The sequence below is a fragment of the Amia ocellicauda genome, chromosome 1 (genome assembly GCF_036373705.1).
Source record: "Amia ocellicauda isolate fAmiCal2 chromosome 1, fAmiCal2.hap1, whole genome shotgun sequence".
Classification (NCBI taxonomy): domain Eukaryota; kingdom Metazoa; phylum Chordata; class Actinopteri; order Amiiformes; family Amiidae; genus Amia; species Amia ocellicauda.
In genome coordinates, this window is record NC_089850.1 from 62,716,631 (window position 1) to 62,742,984 (window position 26,354).

The following is a 26,354-nucleotide window of genomic DNA, read 5'->3' on the forward strand; positions in this document are numbered from 1 at the left end:
AGTGCCGAGGGTCCAGATGCGGTTGGACTTGTGTGTCAGTGTCTTCCTGGGGCAGCTGGACCCGCGACAGTGAGTGGAGCCGCTGCGGTTTGTGTAGCGCCGTCACAGCCCGGCCGCTGAGGGGCAGCTGAACAGGCCAGTGGAAATGGGGTTTTAGTTATTAATGGACACGAAACGAGCACGATGGGGCCAATGGGCTCCTCTCGATTCAACACTCTCTTATGTTCTGATTTTATAGCTCTCTGTGTCCCCATCATCTCCACAGGACACACATGTTCTCCCAATTTCAGGACACATACAGATGTGTACTGCTGTAGAGTCACTTTACTATTGTACACCATTTGTATCTATAGAGATTAGAATAGTCTGATTCTGACTGTCTTTGTGCATCTGGTTGTGTCTTTGACTGTGATTGTGTGTCTGACTGTATGTCTGGTTGTGTCTGACTGTTTATGTGTTTCTGGTTGTGTGTCTGAGTGTAAGTTGGGGGGTAGAGTACAGTAGAGTGGGAGGCGGACAGAAAGAGAGAATGCATCAGTTATAAACAGAAGGAGACTGAACAGCAGCATTCCACAGAAGTACACAAAAGGAGAGAGAGAGAGAGAGAGAGAGAGAGAGAGAGAGAGAGAGAGAGAGAGAGAGAGAGGCAGAGCTGGCTGCCCAGAGAGGAGCGGCGCTGTGGTCACTGTGAGACAGGAGAGGTCCAGACAGAGATGCACTTCCTCCTCCACTGCAATAAATATGCCAAAGGGACACATTCTTTAATAAATTAATAAATATTATAAAATCATTTTCTGAATTGATAAATGAAAAACAAATAGCTATCCTCCTGGGGGAGGGACACACAGCCCCTGCCACAGCCTGAGGGGCTCACTGTGAAAACATACATGAGCACCAGCTGTAAACTTGTAAACTATAAATAAAGTAAATGTACATGTCTATTAAGATTTTATTTATAAATTATATTGTACTGTTTCAATTTTGTTTTTCCTTTTTCTTACCTTTTATTATTTTTCAATGTATGCATATAATATCAACTGCTTTGGCAATACTTGTTTTTGGTCATGCCAATAAAGCACGTTGAATTTGAATATGAGAGAGAGAGAGAGAGAGAGAGAGGATAATTCCCTAGTAATAAATGAACAGAAGAGGACAGAGGAATAGAGAGAGTAGGAGGGAGGAGGAGAGGCATTTATATACAGGGGTGGAGAAGGAGGCTGACGGAGCTGTTCAAACAGCAATATACGCAAACCGATGCGTCGCCACTTACGCTCTTTACGTACAGGAGAGGACGCAGGCCTGACTCCCGGGGTTGCGCTGGTTACGTAACCCAATTTATAAATAAACACTATTCTCTAAACCGGCTTACGCAATCGAACGCGTACGTCCTCGCTGCTCTCACGCTTACACAACGTTTACGTCGCCACGATCTGTCTGTCTGTATTTTTGCGCACCAGGAGTCGCCGAGCAGCGGTCTCGAGTAGCGAGGCTGGCCGGGCTTCGGTGCCTCTTTCTCGGGCTCGCCAGACGGGCCGACTCGCCGGGGTGAGCGAGAGGGTGAGTGGGTCGGGCGGGGGAGCATGTGGGTGGCCTGCGTGTGTGTAGTTTTGGTCGGGAACCGAACCGTTAGAACCGGAGGAGTTGTTGTTAGAAACACCCCCACTGCTCCCGTCTCTGCATAGCGCTCTGTCGCCTTACAAGGATGTCGGCTCATTGTGTCCGTGCGTCTCTGTGCGCAGGCGCGGGAGCCGTGCAGCGCCGTGTAATATCAGCAGTAACAGTCACACCCGTGTGCGCCTGCGCGGCACAGCTGGCCGCTCGTTCGTGTGCTGCCGTGATTCACCACGACTCGATCAACACGAATTGCCTTGTGTTGTGATGTGATGTAAATATTTTGTAACATTCCTAGATAGTTTTAAAAAGCTTTGGAGTAGCGATATTAATCATACAAATAATTATGATAACAGTTGTAGTAAATAAATAATAAGCATAATAATAGCATCGAACATTTATATTAATTTAGAAAGTTAATCAAAATAAGTAATATTTTTTACTCGGTTAGTATGTGAGACAGTACAGTGTTTTATAATGCGGTGTGTGGCAGTACAGTGTGTTATGTAGGGGGGCAGGGAGCTCTGACAATGGGAGATGTTCCTCTAAGGAAAGAAAACCAAGGGAAACTGCTAGTAGGAAAGTCCTGAAGTGTTTGTACCTCAATGCCAGGAGTATAAGGAACAAGATGTTAGACTTGGAAGCCACAGTGCTGGCGTGTGACTATGATGTTGTAGGAGTGACAGAAACATGGCTTACAGAAAATGATGGGGATGAATACAAGTTGGAAGGATACACACAGTTTAGGAGAGACAGGCAAAATCGAAGAGGGGGTGGGGTAGCATTATATGTGAAAAATGACATTGAGGCAGAAGAACTCAAATTAGATCCCAGTAACGGAACAGAATCTTTGTGGGTGAAACTTTTGGACAAGAGATCTGGAGGATTAGCGGTAGGAGTGTTACAGGCCACCCAACTCAGATATTCAGAAAGATGCTGCATTGTACAGTGTAATCAGGACTGCATGTAGCAAGGATGTGTCTGTTATAATGGGGGACTTCAATTTCCCAAACATAGACTGGGAAAGCCCAGTTGGGACTACAGAAGCAGAAATAGAAATGGTTGAGATGGTAAATGACTGCTTTCTAACTCAATTTGTCAGGGAACCAACCAGGGAGAGAGCATGCATTGACTTGATCTTTTCAAATGACCAAGATAGAGTCAGGGGGACACTAGTTAGAGAACCAATGGCAAATTGTGATCACAACATGGTTAGCTTTGAGGCATTCTTTCAAAAAACAAGGACCAAGTCTAAAACAATGGTCTACAATTTTAGAAAAGCAAACCTTGAAGGTATGAGGCGGCACTTAGAAGAGGTAGACTGGAGCACAATGGATACAGAGTCAGTTGAAAATGGATGGGTATATTTTAAGAATATACTACTTGAGGCTCATGAGCAATTTGTACCAAAATTTAGCAAATTGAGGACCAACAAACATTGGCCAAAATGGTTTAATAGAGGTATGCAAAAAAATATGAAGAGAAAGATCCAAGTCTTCAAAATCATGAAAGGCATCGACCACATCAAACCAGAGGAGCTTTTCCAGATCAGCAGGGACACTCGCACCCGGGACACAAATGGAAATTGGGCTTCAAGGCATTCAAGACAGACAACAGGAGACACTTCTTCACACAGAGAGGCGTCACAACATGAACAAACTCCCCAGCGATGTGGCTGAAGAGACAATTTGGGGACATTCAAAAACAGACTGGATAGGATCCTTGATGACTTAGTTATTAATGGACACCAAACGAGCATGATGGGGCGAATGGGCTCCTCTCGTTTGTAAACTTTCTTATGTTCTTGTGTTTTTATATAAAGTGTGTTATACTACAGTAGATAGAGTTTGAGAGTAAAAGAGAGTGGAGTGGGTCAGTCAGTCAGTGTTAATGTGCTGTAGTGTCCAGTCAGTCAGTGTTAATGTGCTGTAGTGTCCAGTCAGTCAGTCAGTGTTAATGTGCTGTAGTGTCCAGTCAGTCAGTCAGTGTTAATGTGCTGTAGTGTCCAGTCAGTGTTAATGTGCTGTAGTGTCCAGTCAGTCAGTCAGTGTTACTGTACTGTAGTGTCCAGTCAGTCAGTGTTAATGTGCTGTAGTGTCCAGTCAGTCAGTGCTAATGTGCTGTAGTGTCCAGTCAGTCAGTGTTAATGTGCTGTAGTGTCCAGTCAGTCAGTCAGTGTTAATGTGCTGTAGTGTCCAGTCAGTCAGTGTTAATGTGCTGTAGTGTCCAGTCAGTCAGTGTTAATGTACTGTAGTGTCCAGTCAGTCAGTGTTAATGTACTGTAGTGTCCAGTCAGTCAGTGTTAATGTGCTGTAGTGTCCAGTCAGTCAGTCAGTGTTAATGTGCTGTAGTGTCCAGTCAGTCAGTCAGTGTTAATGTGCTGTAGTGTCCAGTCAGTCAGTCAGTGTTAATGTGCTGTAGTGTCCAGTCAGTCAGTCAGTGTTAATGTGCTGTAGTGTCCAGTCAGTCAGTCAGTGTTAATGTGCTGTAGTGTCCAGTCAGTCAGTCAGTGTTAATGTGCTGTAGTGTCCAGTCAGCCAGTGTTAATGTGCTGTAGTGTCCAGTCAGTCAGTCAGTGATAATGTACTGTAGTGTCCAGTCAGTCAGTCAGTGATAATGTACTGTAGTGTCCAGTCAGTCAGTCAGTCAGTGTTAATGTGCTGTAGTGTCCAGTCAGTTAGTGTTAATGTACTGTAGTGTCCAGTCAGTCAGTCAGTGTTAATGTACTATAGTGTCCAGTCAGTCAGTCAGTGTTAATGTGCTGTAGTGTCCAGTCAGTCAGTGTTAATGTACTGTAGTGTCCAGTCAGTCAGTCAGTGTTAATGTGCTGTAGTGTCCAGTCAGTCAGTGTTAATGTGCTGTAGTGTCCAGTCAGTCAGTGTTAATGTACTGTAGTGTCCAGTCAGTCAGTCAGTCAGTCAGTGTTAATGTGCTGTAGTGTCCAGTCAGTCAGTGTTAATATACTGTAGTGTCCAGTCAGTCAGTCAGTGTTAATGTGCTGTAGTGTCCAGTCAGTCAGAGTTAATGTGCTGTAGTGTCCAGTCAGTCAGTGTTAATGTGCTGTAGTGTCCAGTCAGTCAGTCAGTGTTAATGTGCTGTAGTGTCCAATCACTCAGTCAGTGTTAATGTGCTGTAGTGTCCAGTCAGTCAGTGTAAATGTGCTGTAGTGTCCAGTCTGTCAGTCAGTGATAATGTATTCAGTTTAAATTTGATTCATTACAGAGTCCAAACTATAGATCACAGTATACAGGTACACCTGATACATCAAAGGCAAAACTGGTTCAACGGCTTGATTGACAAGTCATCTTTTATGAGTTGAACCCCTGTCCAGCTCCACCTTCCAGAGTGACCACCCCCCCACCAGAGTATCCAATGGCAGCTGTCCATTAGCACACCAGGTGACAATGGAGTCTCACCCCGCTCTCCCACATCCCAGGGTAACAACTCTGGTTCCCCTCACCCGTCCCTCTGTTGGAGGTGATTAATTTACCCCTCCCCACAGCATGTTATAGTTTTTGATCTGCTGTTGATACAAGACTGGTAGACAGACTGTGTACTCATCAACCTTTTGTTATGCTATCGATACCAGAGATCCCCTGCCCTCGGACAACTGTGTCCACTGTTTGTGAATCAGCAGAGCACTCAAGAGCATCGAGGAGGACTGGACTTGTGCCATACTGTACTAAGCCTCTCTGTCTCTCTGTCTCCCTCTCCTAGAACTGTCCCCTCGCTTCACTCCACACTCTCACTCCATTCCCTGACTCTGTTCCAGTGAGATCTACTGGGATCGACTCTCCTAGAGAAAAAATGCCGAAAATTGATCTGAACACGTTGGTGATCAGGAGGATGAGAGAGGAGGATATTGATTATGTCAAGGAATTGATTAAGGTTAGTGATGTATTAAAAACATTGATCTCTGTGTCAGGAGTGTCTGTGGTAGAGCCCTGCATTTCAGCCCGAGCCCGACGGGCCCCGACTTATATACGCCCCTCGGGCTGGGCTTCGTGCCAATTTTCACGTCATAGTTCACACGCGGGCCGGGCATCGGGCCTGTTTTAGGCTCCTCCTCCTTTTCATATTTTAGACATTAATTAATTAAAAGAAACTATGAGAAGTTGATGATGGTAAAACAAACATAGAAAGACGTTTTATAACGTTTTATCAAACTGACACACATGACACAGTTTACTCGCACACACACACACACATGGTTTCCACGGACAACACGAGGTCATGCTGCCACGCCGCGTGTTAAGTGTCCCCGCCTTCAGTGCAGCTGGAAGAGTTATAGAAGAAAGCAGGACTGGATTGAAACTGTAGATGCTGTCACCCTGAATAAGAAATAAAAATAAATAAATAAATAAATATAATAATAATAATAATAATAATAATAATAATAATAATAATAATAATAATAATGCTGTGCTTTTTCTCCACGATGCTCTGTAAGAGACTGTTCTTCTGGCTGTTCTATGTTAAGACTAGGAGGCTGTCTTGTTTTTTGTTTGATTGGACTTTATTTTCATTAGTCTAACTGTTAGAAACTATTGGACATAAGCATTACCATGTTCTGTGGTGACGATTGATTTTTGAGCTCAGATAACCTGCGTGTTTTATTTGATGTGTTTAGATCGTACAGCCCGTTAGCTCGTTTTTCCTCATGACGTTGCGAGCAGCAAAGCAGCCTGGTCAGCTCGTAAAAAATGCCTTTTTACTGTGGTGGTGATAATAAACATTTAAACTAACATTGTGTGATATGCTTGAAGTGTTTTATATCTATCGATTTTATTGTAGGCAAGTCAAGTGTTGATTTGAGAGGATAAATTGATCAAACATGATCTGGCCACTTGGTCGTCACTTTAAAAAATGAAAACTTTAATTTAACAAACAAAAAATGCTCCAAACATTTTTCTAAATTAATTTAATAAAGAAACGAAAAGAAATATAACTACTTTGCCATTAAAAACAAAACTGAACTATTTTAATTGCTGCAACAGTAGTATAGGCTGTGTAATGGGAAAAAAAAAAACCACGAGCTCCAGTCGGACTCGGGCCGAGATTGGGATCAGCTGTCGGACAAGAGCTGGGCTGGGGCCTGAGCATCTCGGGCCAGGACCTAGATTAGAGGCCCGTGCAGGGCTTTAGTCTGTGGGGTCTGTATTAGGGTCTGTGTGTCAGGAGTGTCTGTGGGGTCTGTATTAGGGTCTGTGTGTCTCTGTGTCAGGAGTGTCTGTGGGGTCTGTATTAGGGTCTGTGTGTCAGGAGTGTCTGTGGGGTCTGTATTAGGGTCTGTGTGTCAGGAGTGTCTGTGGGGTCTGTATTAGGGTCTGTGTGTCAGGAGTGTCTGTGGGGTCTGTATTAGGGTCTGTGTGTCTGTGTGTCAGGAGTGTCTGTGGGGTCTGTATTAGGGTCTGTGTGTCAGGAGTGTCTGTGGGGTCTGTATTAGGGTCTGTGTGTCAGGAGTGTCTGTGGGGTCTGTATTAGGGTCTCTGTGTCAGGAGTGTCTGTGGGGTCTGTATTAGGGTCTCTGTGTCAGGAGTGTCTGTGGGGTCTGTATTAGGGTCTGTGTGTCAGGAGTGTCTGTGGGGTCTGTATTAGGGTCTGTGTGTCTCTGTGTCAGGAGTGTCTGTGGGGTCTGTATTAGGGTCTGTGTGTCAGGAGTGTCTGTGGGGTCTGTATTAGGGTCTGTGTGTCAGGAGTGTCTGTGGGGTCTGTATTAGGGTCTGTGTGTCTCTGTGTCAGGAGTGTCTGTGGGGTCTGTATTAGGGTCTGTGTGTCTCTGTGTCAGGAGTGTCTGTGGGGTCTGTATTAGGGTCTGTGTGTCAGGAGTGTCTGTGGGGTCTGTATTAGGGTCTGTGTGTCAGGAGTGTCTGTGGGGTCTGTATTAGGGTCTGTGTGTCAGGAGTGTCTGTGGGGTCTGTATTAGGGTCTGTGTGTCTGTGTGTCAGGAGTGTCTGTGGGGTCTGTATTAGGGTCTGTGTGTCAGGAGTGTCTGTGGGGTCTGTATTAGGGTCTGTGTGTCAGGAGTGTCTGTGGGGTCTGTATTAGGGTCTCTGTGTCAGGAGTGTCTGTGGGGTCTGTATTAGGGTCTCTGTGTCAGGAGTGTCTGTGGGGTCTGTATTAGGGTCTGTGTGTCAGGAGTGTCTGTGGGGTCTGTATTAGGGTCTGTGTGTCTCTGTGTCAGGAGTGTCTGTGGGGTCTGTATTAGGGTCTGTGTGTCAGGAGTGTCTGTGGGGTCTGTATTAGGGTCTGTGTGTCAGGAGTGTCTGTGGGGTCTGTATTAGGGTCTGTGTGTCTCTGTGTCAGGAGTGTCTGTGGGGTCTGTATTAGGGTCTGTGTGTCTCTGTGTCAGGAGTGTCTGTGGGGTCTGTATTAGGGTCTCTGTGTCAGGAGTGTCTGTGGGGTCTGTATTAGGGTCTGTGTGTCAGGAGTGTCTGTGGGGTCTGTATTAGGGTCTCTGTGTCAGGAGTGTCTGTGGGGTCTGTATTAGGGTCTCTGTGTCGGGAGTGTCTGTGGGGTCTGTATTAGGGTCTGTATGTCAGGAGTGTCTGTGGGGTCTGTATTAGGGTCTGTGTGTCAGGAGTGTCTGTGGGGTCTGTATTAGGGTCTGTGTGTCTCTGTGTCAGGAGTGTCTGTGGGGTCTGTATTAGGGTCTCTGTGTCAGGAGTGTCTGTGGGGTCTGTATTAGGGTCTCTGTGTCAGGAGTGTCTGTGGGGTCTGTATTAGGGTCTGTGTGTCAGGAGTGTCTGTGGGGTCTATATTAGGGTCTATGTGTCAGGAGTGTCTGTGGGGTCTGTATTAGGGTCTGTGTGTCAGGAGTGTCTGTGGGGTCTGTATTAGGGTCTGTGTGTCAGGAGTGTCTGTGGGGTCTGTGTGTTAGGAGTGTCTGTGGGGTCTGTATTAGGGTCTGTGTGTCAGGAGTGTCTGTGGGGTCTGTATTAGGGTCTCTGTGTCAGGAGTGTCTGTGGGGTCTGTATTAGGGTCTGTGTGTCAGGAGTGTCTGTGGGGTCTGTATTAGGGTCTGTGTGTCAGGAGTGTCTGTGGGGTCTGTATTAGGGTCTGTGTGTCAGGAGTGTCTGTGGGGTCTGTATTAATCTACTCTGATGTGCTGTAAGTGATTTCCCATATGCAATAGTAATTCTGTCTCTCTCTGTTCCCCTCTCCTTTTCTCTTCCTCTCCGCCTCTTCTTCCTTATCTCTCCCTCTCCCTCTCTCTAGGAGGGCTCACAGGGCTCCCAAACCCGCCTCCTTCTCTTCCTTCTCACCCGCCCCCTCTCCCTCCTCCTCCTCGCCCTCCTTTCCTCCCTTCTGCGCTTCCTGCTGCACTCCTTTGTGGCCGCCCTCCTACTGCCGGTCTTCCTCCTCTTCCTCTACCTACGACTCTCCATCCCTCGCTCCCTGGGGCTCCTGGGCTCCCGCTCTCCCGCCTGGGACTACATGGGGAGCTGCTGGGGTGGGGCAGAGGAGAAGGGGAGGGAGGAGGGCCTGAATACAGACCCCAAAACCCAGACTGACCCCGACCCGTCTCTCCGGCAACGAAGGAAACAACCTCGAGACGTGGATGCTGGGCAGGAGAAGGAGAGGGAGGGGGCAGGGGGCGGAGGGGAGGTTGGGAAGGAGGTGTGGCTGGCGGAGTGGGAGGGGGAGGTGGTGGGCTGTGTGGCGGTTGAAGACTGGAGTGGGAGTGGGAGTGGGAGATTGGACGTCCGTCTCTGCCGGCTCGTGGTGTCCAGCTGGTACCGGAGAGAGGGAGTGGGTGCTCTGCTGGTGGCCAGTGTAGAGAGGAGAGCAAGGGAGTGGGGGACGGTGAAGGAGGAGGGCGAGAGGAAGGGGAGGAGGAGAAGGGGCAGGGGAAGGGAGAGGGGGATGAGGGTGCGGGTGTGGGCGCCCGTGTCTGTGGGAAGCCGAGTTGGGGGGCTGTTTTTCAAGGGTTTGGGGTATCGGAGAGAGGGGGAGAGGCAGGAGGGGGAGGGGGAGGGAGAGAGAGAAGTGGGGCAGGGAGAGGATGAAGAGGAGGAGGAGGAGGCAGAGAAGGGGGAGGGAGGAGACGGGGAGATGACAAGGGAGAGGGAGGTTAGCTGGCTGGGGTACGAGGTCAATGAGTTTTATATAAAGGATTTGTGAGAGGGAGAATAGGGGGAGGGTGAGGGACACACTGGGGAAGAGGATGGGGGGGGCAGTAGTGAGATTCTGAGTGTTGTGCAGAACTTCATCTATCAATTAGTTAATTTATTTATTAATGTGTTAATGAGCTGCAGTTCCCCTATTGTGCCTGTACAGAGTAAGGGGGCGCTGTGTCACTGTCTTTCTCGTTATCTCCTTGTATTATTATTATTATTATTATTATTATTATTATTATTGTGATTGTATTGTTGTTTTGAACTGTGTAATAAATGCTGTTTGTTATAAATATAGTTCTGTGTCTGTTTTCCTGTTGGGAGAAAATCTCCTGCAGTGGCCCTGTCTGTCTTGCTCTAACCACAGTGGCTACAGTTGCCAGGAATCGCCACCTGAGGGAGCAATATGCTACCATTTACCATACAGCCCTGGAGCCGGTTACATAAACATTATTATTATTATTATTATTATTATTATTATTATTATTATTATTATTATTTCTTAGCAGATGCCCTTGTCCAGGGCAACTTACAAAATATAAGACCAAGTAGACTAACATAGACTTAAGTCTTTGTTATAAGTCATACTTACGATAGACACTCCGTTAAAACGGCTGCATAAAACAGTCTTTCCTTAGACTGGTCTTATTTTGACAATCACACAATGCATTCTGGGAATTGTAAGACTCCTAAAAGACAACAAACATGGTGGATGCTTCGAGCCTTAAAACAGCGACGAACTCATATTGGAATATAATGTAGATAAAGAAATACATTTCTGGATTATTATTTTAACTTGTTTTAACACATTCAAACACAAGGCAAGGGACAAAATAAAAAAGTTAACAGTGTCACCCAGCTTTGTGTGCGATCTGTGAAAGACTACAGAAACGATGGAAGAATACTCAGATACTCATATTTCAGAGGAAACATCCGCGTTCTGGAGGAGGACCCCCCCTCAAAACTTAAACGGACCACAGGATTGAAGTCTGTGAGGATGTGTCTCGATGTTTTGGGTAACTGCCAGTGGGTGGGAGAGCAAGGTGTGAGTCAGTGGAAGGAGTCAGTATCAGTGACAGTGTGAGTCAGTAGAGGAGTGAGCATCAGTCTAGCTGTCATATTAAGACTAGTCACCCAGCCCCTGATCTTTGTCTTAATAAAGACTTCAGCAGTTCAGTAACAGGTGTATATGTACAGCAGATTACAAGCCCAGAAACTATCATTAGAGACCTGTTAAACTGTGCCTTATGCTTTTAACCTGTCTGTATTATAGATGTACAGTGTCCACAGGGAGTGCACTTTGATACAACCCCTTGGACCCGGGACTGACATTCCCTCAGGACGAGCCCACTGCGTTGCCCATGAGCCCCCAGATGAGCCAGCCAGCCGCACAGCTACATTCCTGCCACTGTAAACGGCTTCTCGTCTGTTCTGCAATAACATGGAACCCCCTCAGCTCTGACCGCTGTCCTGGATGCCACATGACACTTGACCCCAATAACAATCTCAACGATGAACCAAGAATGTTCATGGCTCAGTTGAAGGATGCCTGTCTACATGGGTCTGGTATGGAGCTATTTTCCCCCAGTCTCTGTGCCCAGTCAAGCACTGGTCTGAGCTGCGAGGCGACGAGCAACACTGGAGGCTGGCCTTCTGGGTGCCCTGGCTCTCCGAGGGCCACTGTGATGAACTGCTGATTCTTGGCTCTGGAACTTCATCCCTGGTGTTGCTGATGGTTGAGGGGGGCTGCATCTGATTAGCTGTGCTGGTAATAGAGTGCCGTGATTGGGCCTGTCCACCTCCCAAACTCCATTGATCATCATTAAACCAAATACAACTGTATTACTGGAATTTCACCCAAACCTGAAATACAGCACAGTACAGTGTAGTGTGTTACATGTGTATATATACAGTACAGTGTGTTACAGGTGTGTATATACACAGTACAGTGTGTTACAGGTGTATATATACAGTACAGTGTGTTACAGGTGTGTATATACAGTACAGTACAGTGTGTTACAGGTGTACAAATACAGTACAGTGTGTTACAGGTGTATATATACAGTACAGTACAGTGTGTTAGAGGTGTGTATATACACAGTACAGTGTGTTACAGGTGTATATATACAGTACAGTACAGTGTGTTACAGGTGTACATATACAGTACAGTGTGTTACAGGTGTATATATACAGTACAGTACAGTGTGTTACAGGTGTGTATATATACAGTACAGTGTGTTACAGGTTTATATATAGTGTATATATACAATACAGTGTAGTACAGGTGTATATATACAGTACAGGTGTGTTACAGGTGTCTATACACAGTACAGTGTGTTACAGGTGTATATATACAGTACAGTGTGTTACATGTGTATATATACAGTACAGTACAGTGTGTTACAGGTGTATATATACAGTACAGTACAGTGTGTTACAGGTGTATATATACAGTACAGTGTGTTACAGGTGTATATATACAGTACAGTACAGTGTGTTACAGGTGTACATATACAGTACAGTGTGTTACAGGTGTATATATACAGTACAGTACAGTGTGTTACAGGTGTGTATATATACAGTACAGTGTGTTACAGGTGTATATATACAGTACAGTACAGTGTGTTACAGGTGTGTATATATACAGTACAGTGTGTTACAGGTGTATATATACAGTACAGTACAGTGTGTTACAGGTGTATATATACAGTACAGTACAGTGTGTTACAGGTGTGTATATATACAGTACAGTGTGTTACAGGTTTATATATAGTGTATATATACAATACAGTGTAGTACAGGTGTATATATACAGTACAGGTGTGTTACAGGTGTCTATACACAGTACAGTGTGTTACAGGTGTATATATACAGTACAGTGTGTTACAGGTGTATATATACAGTACAGTACAGTGTGTTACAGGTGTATATATACAGTACAGTACAGTGTGTTACAGGTGTACATATACAGTACAGTACAGTGTGTTACAGGTGTATATATACAGTATAGTGTGTTACAGGTGTGTATATACAGTACAGGTTTGTTAGAGGTGTATATATACAGTACAGTGTGTTACAGGTGTATATATACAGTATAGTGTGTAACAGGTGTGTATATACAGTACAGTGTGTTACAGGTGTATATATACAGTATAGTGTGTTACAGGTGTGTATATACAGTACAGTGTGTTACAGGTGTATATATACAGTACAGGTGTGTTACAGGTGTATATGTACAGTACAATGTGTTACAGGTGTATATATATGTTAGCCCTAACTTGGCCAGTAGGGACAGAAGCAGAACTGTAGTTAAATAGAGAGAGACAGAGGGACAGCGGAACTGAGGATGTGTGTCTATTATGTCGTCATGGCGACAGCTGTCAGTGATGGAGTGAGAGTCCAGCTGCTAGCAGTGTCAGAGAGAGAGAGCGAGAGAACGACCGCCAGAGAACTTGATACACTTGAGACACAAACATGTTAATTACAAACTCCCTTGTTAACTAATGTAGAAACCGAGTTTCTGCTGATTGAAGAATTACTGAACACACTCACATACACACACACACACAGACACAGACACAGACACACACACACAGAGACACACACAGACACAGAAACACACAGACACACACACACACACACACAGACACAGACACACACACACAGACACACACACACAGACACAGACACACACACACAGAGACACACACAGACACAGAAACACACAGACACACACACACACACACACAGACACAGACACACACACACAGACACACACACACAGACACAGACACACACACACAGACACAGAAACACACAGACACACACACACAGACACAGACACACACACACAGACACAGAAACACACAGACACACACACACACACAGACACAGACACACAGACACACACACAGACACAGACACAGACACACAGACACACACACACACACACAGACACAGACACACAGACACACACAGACACAGACACAGACACACAGACACACACACACAGACACAGACACACACACAGAGACAACATATCTGTAAGTTTATGTATCTTTGTTATGTTTTTAATTGCTGTGAGTGAGAAAGAGATCTATTAAAATTGTAAATAGCTTTTCTGCTGCTGTGTGTCTGTATCTGTTCCTGAAATTACAAGGTGACAGTTATTATAGTTATTATACGTGTGTGTAATCGTATGTTTAGATTTGTACTTATTTATTGGATCTCTCCACTCTTTATTATTATTCCTGTTTCTATTGAGCATTTCAATCTTCTTTTTTAATGCCTGGGCAAAAAATGCATCTGTAATTTAATTTAATTGAGAGAGAGAGAGAGAGAGAGAGAGAGAGAGAGAGAGAGAGAGAGAGAGAGAGAGAGAGAGAGAGAGAGAGAGAGAGAGGGAGAAGAGGAGAGGGGGAGAGGGGGGGGAGTTGAAGGTTGTGTGGAATGTAGTCCAGGCATGGTGTGAGAATCTATGTAGATACTGATAGAGCGAGAGAGAGCAAGTGAGCGAAACAGAAATAGAGAGATAGACAGACAGAGAGGGAGTTTACTGCAGTCAGTCAGACACACAGTGAGAGACACAGACACATAGACACACTGTGCAAACATACTGAGACAGAGAGCGAACAGAAAGACGAATGAATGTGTGAAGTCATCAACATGTCAGTAAGTATATATATTATTATTAGTAGTAGTGGTAATAGTAGTAGCAGTAGTATGATGATTATATAATTATGGTTATTATGATGATGATGTTGCTTTAGGCAGCTGCCACCCAACTGGATGAGCTGTGTCACCTGACTGCACAGTCGCTGATGTCGCTTGAACTGGCGGAGCACTTCCAGGTCGTCCGGCAGCTCGGTCAGGGATCGTACGGCCGGGTCATTCTGGCCATCCACAAGAAAAGAGGTCAGAGACTAAGACTACCCCTTCATCCCTCCTCACCCCCCACCCCTCTCGTCCTCCCTATCTCCCTCCTTCCCTACCTCCCTCTCCCCCACTCTCTCTCTGATCAAGTCAGTCAGTGTGTCTGTATTAACCTCTTTCTACCTCCCTCCCTCCCTCCCTCTCTCTCTCTCTCTCGCTCTCTCAGGTACCGCTGTGGCTCTGAAGCTCTTCCCTCGGCACTCCACCTCCCTCCTCTCCTTTCTGCGAGAGTACTGCCTCTCCCTCTCGCTCTCGGCGCATCCCTCGCTCGCAGGGGCCCTGGGCATTGTCTTCTCCACCCCTCAACTCTTCATCTTCGCCCAGACGCCAGCTCTACACGGGGACCTCTATGACATCATCGAACCTGAGGTCAGTTAGTGTGTCAGTCAGTGTCCGTCACTGCGTCAGTCAGTCAATCGATCTGCATACACAATGCATAAACATCTCCCTCTCCCTCTCCCTCTCTCACTCTCAGGTGGGGGTGAGGGAGGAGGGGGTGGCCCAGCGCGTCTTCTTGCAGCTCTCCTCTGCTCTCTCATTCCTCCACTCCCTCGGCTTCGTCCACAGAGACGTCAAGCCAGAGAACGTCTTCCTGTGCGACGGCCCACAATGCCGAGCGGTCCGACTCGGGGACTTCGGCTTGGCGCGAGCCCGGGGGTCAAAGGTCAAGATGGGTGGGGGAGGGGCAGAGGGAGGGAGAGGAGAATCGCCGTACTGTGCCCCGGAGTTGACGGGAGAGAGGGTGAGGGGGCACGAGAGACAGAGAGGGAGAGAGAGGGTGGGGAAGGGAGGGAGCAGGACAGAAGGAGAGGGAGAGGAGGAGGAGCTGGAGGAGAGAGGGGAGGAGGATGATGATGATGGGAGCCCTAGAGAGACAGAGAGGAGGACAGGGAGGAACAGGGAGGGAGAGGGAGACGGCAGAGTCTGGTCAGAGGTGCAGCCGAGTATTGACCTCTGGGCTCTGGGCGTGCTGCTCTACTGTCTGCTGACTGGCTGCTTCCCCTGGAACTACTGCAGCAGCTCGGACCCCCTCTATAGGAGCTACTGCCAGTGGTACGACGGACACAGGGAGAGGGGGAGGAGGGAGAGGGAGAGAGGCGTGCAGGGTGGCAGTCTGTCCTCTGCAGAGAAAGCAGCCTGTCCACAGCTGTGGGAGAGAGGGAGGGGCAGTGGACAGAGGGAGGATGGGGACCCCCTCCCTCTCCAGTTCCAGAATTTCACTCCTCTCGCTCTCTCCCTCTTTCTTCACCTCCTCAACCCCGACCCCAAGGAGAGAGGCGTCCTAGAGGGTGGAGTGAGAGGGGGAGGGTGGGAGAGGTTTGTGGTGGAGGGGCCCTGGCTAAAAGTGAGGGAGGCAGAGAGAGAGGCAGGGAGGGTGGGACCAGAGAGAGAGGGGAAGGAAGTAAGAGAGAGGGGGGGAGGGCAGGGAGAGAGGGAGGAGACATAAGGGAAGGGGGAGAGATGTGGATAAGGGAACAACAGAGAGAGAATTGGGAAATTATTATTATGATTATTATGATGATTATGATTATTAGCTGCAGTTCCTCTGCTGTGCTGAACAGAGTGAGGGGGCGCTGTCTCTCCCCATGTCCTCTCCTGATCCCTCATCCCTCTCTAGCTCTCTTTCTCGCTGGTCAGCTATATTATGTGATATTATTTGATATTAATAAAATTACATAATAATAATAATAATAATAATAATAATAATAATAATAATAATAATAATAATAATATGCAGCACCAGAAGAAGACGAATTATAATAAATGTGATACAAGTATGTTAATGTTACTAGTGTTTAGTCTGATATTATTAAAATCTGACATTGAAAATATCTTGGTGTGATTGCCCATTTTATTGTCAGTCAGTGTTAATGTACTGTAGTGTTCAGTCAATCAGTGTTAATGTGCTGTAGTGTCCAGTCAGTCAGTCAGTGTTAATGTACTGTAGTGTTCAGTCAATCAGTGTTAATGTGCTGTAGTGTCCAGTCAGTCAGTCAGTGTTAATGTGCTGTAGTGTCCAGTCAGTCAGTCAGTGTTAATATGCTGTAGTGTCCAGTCAGTCAGTGTTAATGTACTGTAGTGTCCAGTCAGTCAGTCAGTGTTATTGTGCTGTAGTGTCCAGTCAGTCAGACCCTGCAGCAGCTTTGTGTCAGTAGTGTTGAGCTTTGTGTCAGTAGTGTTGAATTTTGTGTTACTAGTGTCGAGTTGTGTGTCAGTAGTGTTGAGCTTAGTGTTAGTAGTGTTGAGCTTTGTGTCAGTAGTGTTGAGCTTTGTGTTAGTAGTGTTGAGCTTTGTGTCAGTAGTGTTGAGCTTTGTGTTAGTAGTGTTGAGCTTTGTGTCAGTAGTGTTGAATGTTGTGTTACTAGTGTCGAGTTGTGTGTCAGTAGTGTTGAGCTTAGTGTCAGTAGTGTTGAGCTTTGTGTTAGTTGTGTTAGCTTTGTGTCAGTAGTGTCAAGCTTTGTGTTAATAGGGTTGAGCTTTGTTAGTAGTGTTGAGCTTTGTTAGTAGTGTTGAGTTTTGTGTTACTGGTGTTGAGCTTTGTTAGTAGTGTCAAGCTTTGTGTCAGTAGTATTGAGCTTTATGTCAGCAGTGTTGAACTTTATGTTACTAGTGTCAAGCTTTGTTAGTAGTGTTGAGCTTTGTGTTAGTAGGGTTGAGCTTTGTTAGTAGTGTCAAGCTTTGTGTCAGTAGTGTCGAGCTTTGTGTCAGTAGTATTGAGCTTTATGTCAGCAGTGTTGAACTTTGTGTTACTAGTGTCAAGCTTTGTGTCAGTAGTGTTGAGCTTTGTGTTAGTAGTGTCAAGCTTTGTGTTAGTAGGGTTGAGCTTTGTTAGTAGTGTTGAGCTTTGTTAGTAGTGTTGAGTTTTGTGTTACTGGTGTTGAGCTTTGTTAGTAGTGTCAAGCTTTGTGTCAGTACTGTTGAGCTTTATGTCAGCAGTGTTGAACTTTATGTTACTAGTGTCAAGCTTTGTTAGTAGTGTTGAGCTTTGTGTTAGTAGGGTTGAGCTTTGTTAGTAGTGTCAAGCTTTGTGTCAGTAGTATTGAGCTTTATGTCAGCAGTGTTGAACTTTGTGTTACTAGTGTCAAGCTTTGTGTCAGTAGTGTCGAGCTTTGTGTCAGTAGTATTGAGCTTTATGTCAGCAGTGTTGAACTTTGTGTTACTAGTGTCAAGCTTTGTGTCAGTAGTGTTGAGCTTTGTGTTAGTAGTGTCAAGCTTTGTGTTAGTAGGGTTGAGCTTTGTTAGTAGTGTTGAGCTTTGTTAGTAGTGTCAAGCTTTGTGTCAGTACTGTTGAGCTTTATGTCAGCAGTGTTGAAATTTGTGTTAGTAGTGTTGAGCTTTGTCAGTAGTGTTGAGCTTTGTGTCAGTAGTGTCAAGCTTTGTGTCAGTAGTATTGAGCTTTATATCAGCAGTGTTGAAATTTGTGTTAGTAGTGTTGAGCTTTGTCAGTAGTGTTGAGCTTTGTGTTAGTAGTGTTGAGCTTTGTGTCAGTAGTGTCGAGCTTTGTGTCAGTAGTATTGAGCTTTGTGTCAGTAGTGTTGAATTTTGTGTTAGTAGTGTTGAGCTTTGTGTTAGTAGTGTCAAGCTTTGTGTTAGTAGGGTTGAGCTTTGTTAGTAGTGTTGAGCTTTGTCAGTAGTGTTGAGCTTTGTGTCAGTAGTGTCAAGCTTTGTGTCAGTAGTATTGAGCTTTATATCAGCAGTGTTGAAATTTGTGTTAGTAGTGTTGAGCTTTGTCAGTAGTGTTGAGCTTTGTGTTAGTAGTGTTGAGCTTTGTGTTAGTAGGGTTGAGCTTTGTTAGTAGTGTCAAGCTTTGTGTCAGTAGTATTGAGCTTTATGTCAGCAGTGTTGAACTTTGTGTTACTAGTGTCAAGCTTTGTGTCAGTAGTGTCGAGCTTTGTGTCAGTAGTATTGAGCTTTATGTCAGCAGTGTTGAACTTTGTGTTACTAGTGTCAAGCTTTGTGTCAGTAGTGTTGAGCTTTGTGTTAGTAGTGTCAAGCTTTGTGTTAGTAGGGTTGAGCTTTGTTAGTAGTGTTGAGCTTTGTTAGTAGTGTCAAGCTTTGTGTCAGTACTGTTGAGCTTTATGTCAGCAGTGTTGAAATTTGTGTTAGTAGTGTTGAGCTTTGTCAGTAGTGTTGAGCTTTGTGTCAGTAGTGTCAAGCTTTGTGTCAGTAGTATTGAGCTTTATATCAGCAGTGTTGAAATTTGTGTTAGTAGTGTTGAGCTTTGTCAGTAGTGTTGAGCTTTGTGTTAGTAGTGTTGAGCTTTGTGTCAGTAGTGTCGAGCTTTGTGTCAGTAGTATTGAGCTTTGTGTCAGTAGTGTTGAATTTTGTGTTAGTAGTGTTGAGCTTTGTCAGTAGTGTTGAGCTTTGTGTTAGTAGTGTTGAGCTTTGTGTCAGTAGTGTCGAGCTTTGTGTCAGTAGTGTTGAATTTTGTGTTAGTAGGGTTGAGCTTTGTTAGTAGTGTTGATCTTTGTTAGTAGTGTTGAGTTTTGTGTTAGTAGTGTTGAGCTTTGTTAGTAGTGTCAAGCTTTGTGTCAGTAGTATTGAGCTTTGTGTTAGTAGTATTGAGCTTTGTGTTAGTAGTGTTGAGCTTTGTGTCAGTAGTGTCGAGCTTTGTGTCAGTAGTGTTGAATTTTGTGTTAGTAGTGTTGAGCTTTGTGTCAGTAGTGTCGAGCTTTGTGTCAGTAGTGTTGAATTTTGTGTTAGTAGGGTTGAGCTTTGTTAGTAGTGTTGAGCTTTGTTAGTAGTGTCAAGCTTTGTGTCAGTACTGTTGAGCTTTATGTCAGCAGTGTTGAAATTTGTGTTAGTAGTGTTGAGCTTTGTCAGTAGTGTTGAGCTTTGTGTTAGTAGTGTTGAGCTTTGTGTCAGTAGTGTCGAGCTTTGTGTCAGTAGTATTGAGCTTTGTGTCAGTAGTGTTGAATTTTGTGTTAGTAGTGTTGAGCTTTGTCAGTAGTGTTGAGCTTTGTGTTAGTAGTGTTGAGCTTTGTGTCAGTAGTGTCGAGCTTTGTGTCAGTAGTGTTGAATTTTGTGTTAGTAGGGTTGAGCTTTGTTAGTAGTGTTGATCTTTGTTAGTAGTGTTGAGTTTTGTGTTAGTAGTGTTGAGCTTTGTTAGTAGTGTCAAGCTTTGTGTCAGTAGTATTGAGCTTTGTGTTAGTAGTATTGAGCTTTGTGTTAGTAGTGTTGAGCTTTGTGTCAGTAGTGTCGAGCTTTGTGTCAGTAGTGTTGAATTTTGTGTTAGTAGGGTTGAGCTTTGTTAGTAGTGTTGATCTTTGTTAGTAGTGTTGAGTTTTGTGTTAGTAGTGTTGAGCTTTGTTAGTAGTGTCAAGCTTTGTGTCAGTAGTATTGAGCTTTGTGTTAGTAGTATTGAGCTTTGTGTTAGTAGTGTTGAGCTTTGTGTCAGTAGTGTCGAGCTTTGTGTCAGTAGTGTTGAATTTTGTGTTAGTAGGGTTGAGCTTTGTTAGTAGTGTTGAGCTATGTTAGTAGTGTTGAGTTTTGTGTTAGTAGTGTTGAGCTTTGTTAGTAGTGTCAAGCTTTGTGTCAGTAGTGTCGAGCTTTGTGTCAGTAGTGTCGAGCTTTGTGTCAGTAGTGTCGAGCTTTGTGTTAGTAGTGTTGAGCTTTGTTAGTAGGGTTGAGCTTTGTGTTAGTAGTGTTGAGCTTTGTGTCAGTAGTGTTGAATTTTGTGTTACTAGTGTTGAGCTTTGTGTCAGTAGTGTTGAGCTTAGTGTCAGTAGTATTGAGAAAATGAGATATCGCTTGAAGAAATGTGTGTAAACAATGGAGAATAACTGTGTCCAGTCAGTGATTGTGTCTCCCCTCTCTGCCCCTCTGTCTTATTATGTCATTTATCTAGTGCAACACTTCAGAGCTTTCATCTCTCTAAATATAGACCCCTGCTGTTTTCAAACACTCTCGTTCTATCATCACCCTCTCGCTTCCTCCCTCTCTCCCTCTGCCCCTCGCTCTCCCCTCTAGCTGTTTCTCTCAGAGTGGAATTTAGTGTCCAGTCAGCCAAACTAACCTCTCTTCCCCCCCTCTCTCTCCCTCTCTGTCTCTTCATGGGCAAATGATTTTCCAAGCTGTGATGGGAGAGAGGGAAAGATGGAAGGAGGGAGAGAGAGATTCAGTACAATTCAGTACAGTGCAATTCAATACAATAAAACAGAAACAAACAGGCATGGGAAACAGATTGACACACACACACACACACACACGCACAGACACACAACACACACACACTCATACACACAGAGACACACTCTCTCTCTCTCACACACACACACACACACACACACACACACATTCCAATTCTCACACACACGCACTCTCATACACACACACACACAGACACACAACACACACACACTCACAAACACACAGACACTCACACACACACATTCCAATTCTCACACTCACACACACACACACTCTTGTACACACACATACACTTCTTGTAATTAAATTATGTAACACAAGGCTCAGTGTCAGGGATCTGGGTCTCTAATTTATGGGCTTGTTAGGAGATGACAGGCTTTCTAGGCTTAATTAGAGTCCACAGGTCACTGCATTTGTCAGATTAACAAACTAGCACTGAGCAGAATGTGATTAAGAGTTTGTGTGTCTGAGTGTAAATGTGTGTGTGTGTCTATGTATGTGGGTGTGTGTGTGAGTGAGTGTGTGTGTGTGTGTGTGTCTCTGTGTGTGTATCTGTGTGTGTGTCTCTTTCTCTCTGTGTGTCTCTGTTTCTATGTGTGTGCGTGTGTCTCTGTGTGTGTGTGTGTCTCTGAGTGTCTGTGTGTGTGTCTGTGTGTGTGAGTGTGTTTGTGTGTGTGTGAGTGTGAGTGTGAGTGTGTGTGTGTGTGTGTGTTTGTTTGTGAGTGTGTCTCTGTGTGTCTGTGTGTTTGTGTGTGTGTGTGTGTGTGTGAGAGAGAGTGTGTCTCTGTGTCTGTGTGTGTGTGTGTGTGTGTGTCTCTGAGTGTCTGTGTGTGTGTCTCTGTGTGTGTGTGTGTGTGTGTTTGTGTGTGTGTGTGTGTGTGTCTCTGTGTGTGTATCTGTGTGTGTGTGTCTCTTTCTCTCTGTGTGTCTCTGTTTCTATGTGTGTGTGTGTCTGTGTGTGTGTGTGTGAGTGTGTCTCTGTGTCTGTGTGTGTGTGTGTGTGAGAGAGATAGTGTGTCTCTGTGTCTGTGTGTGTGTGTGTCTCTGAGTGTCTGTGTGAGTGTTTGTGTGTGTGAGTGTGTGTGTGTGAGTGTGTTTGTGTGTGTGTGTGTGAGTGTGAGTGTTTGTGTGTGTGTGAGTGTGTGTGTGTGAGTGTGTTTGTGTGTGTGTGTGAGTGTTTGTGTGTTTGTGTGAGAGAGAGTGTGTCTCTGTGTCTGTGTTTGTTTGTGAGTGTGTCTCTGTGTGTCTGTGTGTTTGTGTGTGTGTGTGTGTGTGAGAGAGAGTGTGTCTCTGTGTCTGTGTGTGTGTGTGTATCTGTGTGTGTGTCTGTGTGTTTGTGTGAGAGAGAGTGTGTCTCTGTGTCTGTGTGTGTGTGTGAGTGTGTCTGTGTGTGTGAGTGTGTCTCTGTGTGTCTGTGTGTTTGTGTGTGTGTGTGTGTGTGTGTGTGTGAGAGAGTGTGTCTCTGTGTCTGTGTGTGTGTGTGTGTGTGTGTGTGAGAGAGTGTGTCTCTGTGTCTGTGTGTGTGTGTGTGTATCTGTGTGTGTGAGTGTTTGTGTGTGTGTGTTTGTGTGTGTGTGTTTGTGTGTGTTTGTGAGTGTTTGTGTGTGTGTGAGTGTGAGTGTGTGTGTGTGTTTGTTTGTGAGTGTGTCTCTGTGTGTCTGTGTGTTTGTGTGTGTGTGTGTGTGTGAGAGAGAGTGTGTCTCTGTGTCTGTGTGTGTGTGTGTATCTGTGTGTGTGTCTGTGTGTGTGTGTGTGTATCTGTGTGTGTGTGTCTCTGAGTGTCTGTGTGTGTGTGAGTGTGTTTGTGTGTGTGTGTGAGTGTTTGTGTGTGAGTGTGTGTGTGAGTGTGTTTGTGTGTGTGTGTGAGTGTTTGTGTGTGTGAGTGTGAGTGTGTTTGTTTGTGAGTTTGTCTCTGTGTGTGTGTGTGTGTGTGAGAGAGAGAGTGTGTCTCTGTGTCTGTGTGTGTGTGTGTGTGTGAGAGATAGTGTGTCTCTGTGTCTGTGTGTGTGTGTGTGTGTGTGTATCTGTGTGTGTGAGTGTGTTTGTGTGTGTGTGTGAGTATGAGTGTGTTTGTGTGTGAGTGTGTCTGTGTGTGTGTTTGTATGTGAGTGTGTTTGTGTATGTGTCTGTGTGTGTGTGTGTGTTTGTGTGAGTGTGAGTGTTTGTGTGTGTCTGTGTGTGTGTGTGTTTGTGTGTGAGTGTGTGTGTGTGTGTGAGTGTGTTTGTGTGTGCGTGTTTGTGTGTGAGTGTGTTTGTGTGTGTGTGAGTATGAGTGTGTTTGTGTGAGTGTGTTTGTGTGTGAGTGTGTTTGTGAGTGTGTTTGTGTGTCTGTGTGTGTGTTTGTGTGAGTGTGAGTGTGTTTGTGTGTGAGTGTGTTTGTGAGTGTGTGTCTGTGTGTGTGTTTGTGTGAGTGTGAGTGTGTTTGTGTGTGAGTGTGTTTGTGAGTGTGTGTCTGTGTGTGTGTTTGTGTGAGTGTGAGTGTGTTTGTGTGTGAGTGTGTTTGTGAGTGTGTGTGTGTGTGTTTGTGTGAGTGTGAGTGTGTTTGTGTGTGTGTGAGTGTGAGTGTATGTGTGTGTTTGTGTGTGTGTGTCTGTGTGTGTGTTTGTGTGAGTGTGAGTGTATGTGTGTGTGTTTGTGTGTGTGTGTGTTTGTGTGTGTTTGTGTGTTTGTGTGTGTTTGTGTGTGTGTGTGTTTGTGTGTGTGTGAATGTGTCTCTGTGTGTCTCTCACAACCCACATCCATAGGAGTTTTTCTGTTTTTCTCTCCTCCGTGCCTAAATGGTTTATTTACTTAAATGATCACTCACTTTATTCTTGATCATGTAAAATGTTCACAGGTCTATATTTTGTTTTATTGTATCTGTGTATTATTTTATTTTGCTGTACGTTTGTTGTATGTTTACCAGTCTGTAAACCACTCTTTGGCTTCCCTGAGATGGTCGCTATACAAATAAAAATTGAATTGAATCTATCTCCCTGCCTACCCCCTGCTCTCTCCCTCTCCCTCTCCTTCTCTATCTTTCATCAATCAACCCCTTTTGTTTGTTTATCCTGGCACCATGGAAACAGTCACCCTCCCATGGATCAGCCCATCGCCTCCCTCTCTGCTCCCCTCTCTCTCAGAGTCTCTCCCTCTCTCTCTAAGTCTCTAACTTCCTGTCTCTCTCTCCCTCTGACTGGAGGGTGGGCATCCAGGCGTAATCAGAGGCCGCGAGGAGCCTGCCGTGCTGCAGCCAGCGAGGTTCAACAGCCACAGTCACAGACAGAGGGAGCTGGGTGGCAGCTTCCTCAGGAGGGCGCAGGGAAAGCTCACTCCACACTGGTGCCAGACCCCACGGTGACTGTTGCACCGTCAAGTCGGGGGTCCTGCTTATTGGGATGTCCAAGAATGCACCTTGCATAGGTGCCACTTGCGTATGTGTACACCCCGATACCCCAGTCTCCCGCAGTGACCGACCCCAACGACGGACATGGGGTGGTTTCCTCTCCCCACAGGAGTGGCTCTCCGTGTGGCCCCCAGGCCGGTACCAGTCTGTGAAATATTTTCCTTTTCTCTTGCCGCTATTTGTTTATTGATTGAGGGGCTATAGTTTAAGGTATTTTAGAATAGTTTTAGTTAGATATATTTCTGTACAGTTTTAGTTATCTTTTGTATAGATTTTAGCTATTTCATTTTCCCAGAAAATATGAAAGGCAATTTTAAGAGTTATACACTCACCTAAAGGATTATTAGGAACACCTGTTCAATTTCTCATTAATGCAATTATCTAACCAACCAATCACATGGCAGTTGCTTCAATGCATTTAGGGCTGTGGTCCTGGTCAAGACAATCTCCTGAACTCCAAACTGAATGTCTGAATGGGAAAGAAAGGTGATTTAAGCAATTTTGAGCGTGGCATGGTTGTTGGTGCCAGGCGGGCAGGTCTGAGTATTTCACCATCTGCTCAGTTACTGGGATTTTCACACACAACCATTTCTAGGGTTTACAAAGAATGGTGTGAAAAGGGAAAAACATCCAGTATGCGGCAGTCCTGTGGGTGAAAATGCCTTGTTGATGCTAGAGGTCAGAGGAGAATGGGCCGACTGATTCAAGCTGATAGAAGAGCAACTTTGACTGAAATAACCACTCGTTACAACCGAGGTATGCAGCAAAGCATTTGTGAAGCCACAACACGTACAACCTTGAGGCGGATGGGCTACAGCAGCAGAAGACCCCACCGGGTACCACTCATCTCCACTACAAATAGGAAAAAGAGGCTACAATTTGCACAAGCTCACCAAAATTGGACAGTTGAAGACTGGAAAAATGTTGCCTGGTCTGATGAGTCTCGATTTCTGTTGAGACATTCAGATGGTAGAGTCAGAATTTGGCGTAAACAGAATGAGAACATGGATCCATCATGCCTTGTTACCACTGTGCAGGCTGGTGGTGGTGGTGTAATGGTGTGGGGGATGTTTTCTTGGCACACTTTAGGCCCCTTAGTGCCAATTGGGCATTGTTTAAATCCCACGGCCTACCTGAGCATTGTTTCTGACCATGTCCATCCCTTTATGACCACCATGTACCCATCCTCTGATGGCTACTTCCCGCAGGATAATGCACCATGTCACAAAGGTCGAATCATTTCAAATTGGTTTCTTGAACATGACAATGAGTTCACTGTACTAAACTGGCCCCCACAGTCACCAGATCTCAACCCAATAGAGCATCTTTGGGATGTGGTGGAACGGGAGCTTCGTGCCCTGGATGTGCATCCCACAAATCTCCATCAACTGCAAGATGCTATCCTATCAATATGGGCCAACATTTCTAAAGAATGCTTTCAGCACCTTGTTGAATCAATGCCACGTAGAATTAAGGCAGTTCTGAAGGCGAAAGGGGGTCAAACACAGTATTAGTATGGTGTACCTAATAATCCTTTAGGTGAGTGTATTTTAGCACTTATTGCTAAGTTATATATTGCACTTATGTTGTAAGTTGCCCTCGATAAGGGCATCTGCCAAGAAATAAAAATAATAATAAAAATAATAACATGGCCTTTCACTGTGAGGGGCTGGGCAGAGGTGCAGCCCACTCTGAACAGGTCACTGTATTACAGTACGATACACACGTCAGGAGTTTTCCATCATCTTCCTCGGCCATTTCATTATATCCACTTATAGAAAAGAAAGACAACCCGCTCCGGTGCAGGAAGAGTCTTCAACACTGAACAGCAGGCGGCCATTGCAGAGACAGTGGATTCAAACAGCTCAGTGTGTTTGAGGGAGATCCAGACTACAAATACACAAGAACATCAAATATTTCAGGATGTACAGCTGCTGGCCAGGTCTGGAATCGACACTAAGGATGAAACAGCTGCACAGGTCCCTGACAGGAACAGACAGGGTGAAGAGATGAGGCTCCAGTCTGTACAGGTCAGGCTCATCACAGCCATGCATTTAGTGTCAGTTACAATGGCTTCCCATGTTCTTGTTGTGTGTCTCTTGAGGCAAATGTGTCGCCACATTCAATTTGCCCAGAGAGAGCAGATGTGGGAGGAGCTC

At 45.3% G+C, this 26,354-nt stretch overlaps 1 protein-coding gene across 1 annotated transcript; it reads left to right on the forward strand.

The window, feature by feature from the left end:
- Positions 1 to 1,191: 1,191 nt before the first annotated feature.
- On the forward strand, positions 1,192 to 16,107 carry sbk3 (SH3 domain binding kinase family, member 3). Its single transcript, XM_066714587.1, has 5 exons — positions 1,192 to 1,545; positions 5,329 to 5,499; positions 14,498 to 14,642; positions 14,827 to 15,029; positions 15,136 to 16,107. The coding sequence occupies exons 2-5, from the start codon at positions 5,419 to 5,421 to the stop codon at positions 16,105 to 16,107; spliced, it is 1,401 nt and encodes a 466-aa protein (XP_066570684.1). The 5' UTR covers positions 1,192 to 1,545; positions 5,329 to 5,418.
- Positions 16,108 to 26,354: the final 10,247 nt, after the last annotated feature.

What these genes read in the sequence shown, in the direction of transcription:
- sbk3 (XM_066714587.1), top strand. Translation starts at nt 5,419, where the DNA reads ATGCCGAAAATTGATCTGAACACGTTGGTGATCAGGAGGATGAGAGAG. An exon ending in ATGTCAAGGAATTGATTAAG is followed by an intron (nt 5,500 to 14,497) that starts GTTAGTGATGTA and finishes ATGTTGCTTTAG; the next exon opens with GCAGCTGCCACCCAACTGGA. An exon ending in ATGACATCATCGAACCTGAG is followed by an intron (nt 15,030 to 15,135) that starts GTCAGTTAGTGT and finishes TCTCACTCTCAG; the next exon opens with GTGGGGGTGAGGGAGGAGGG.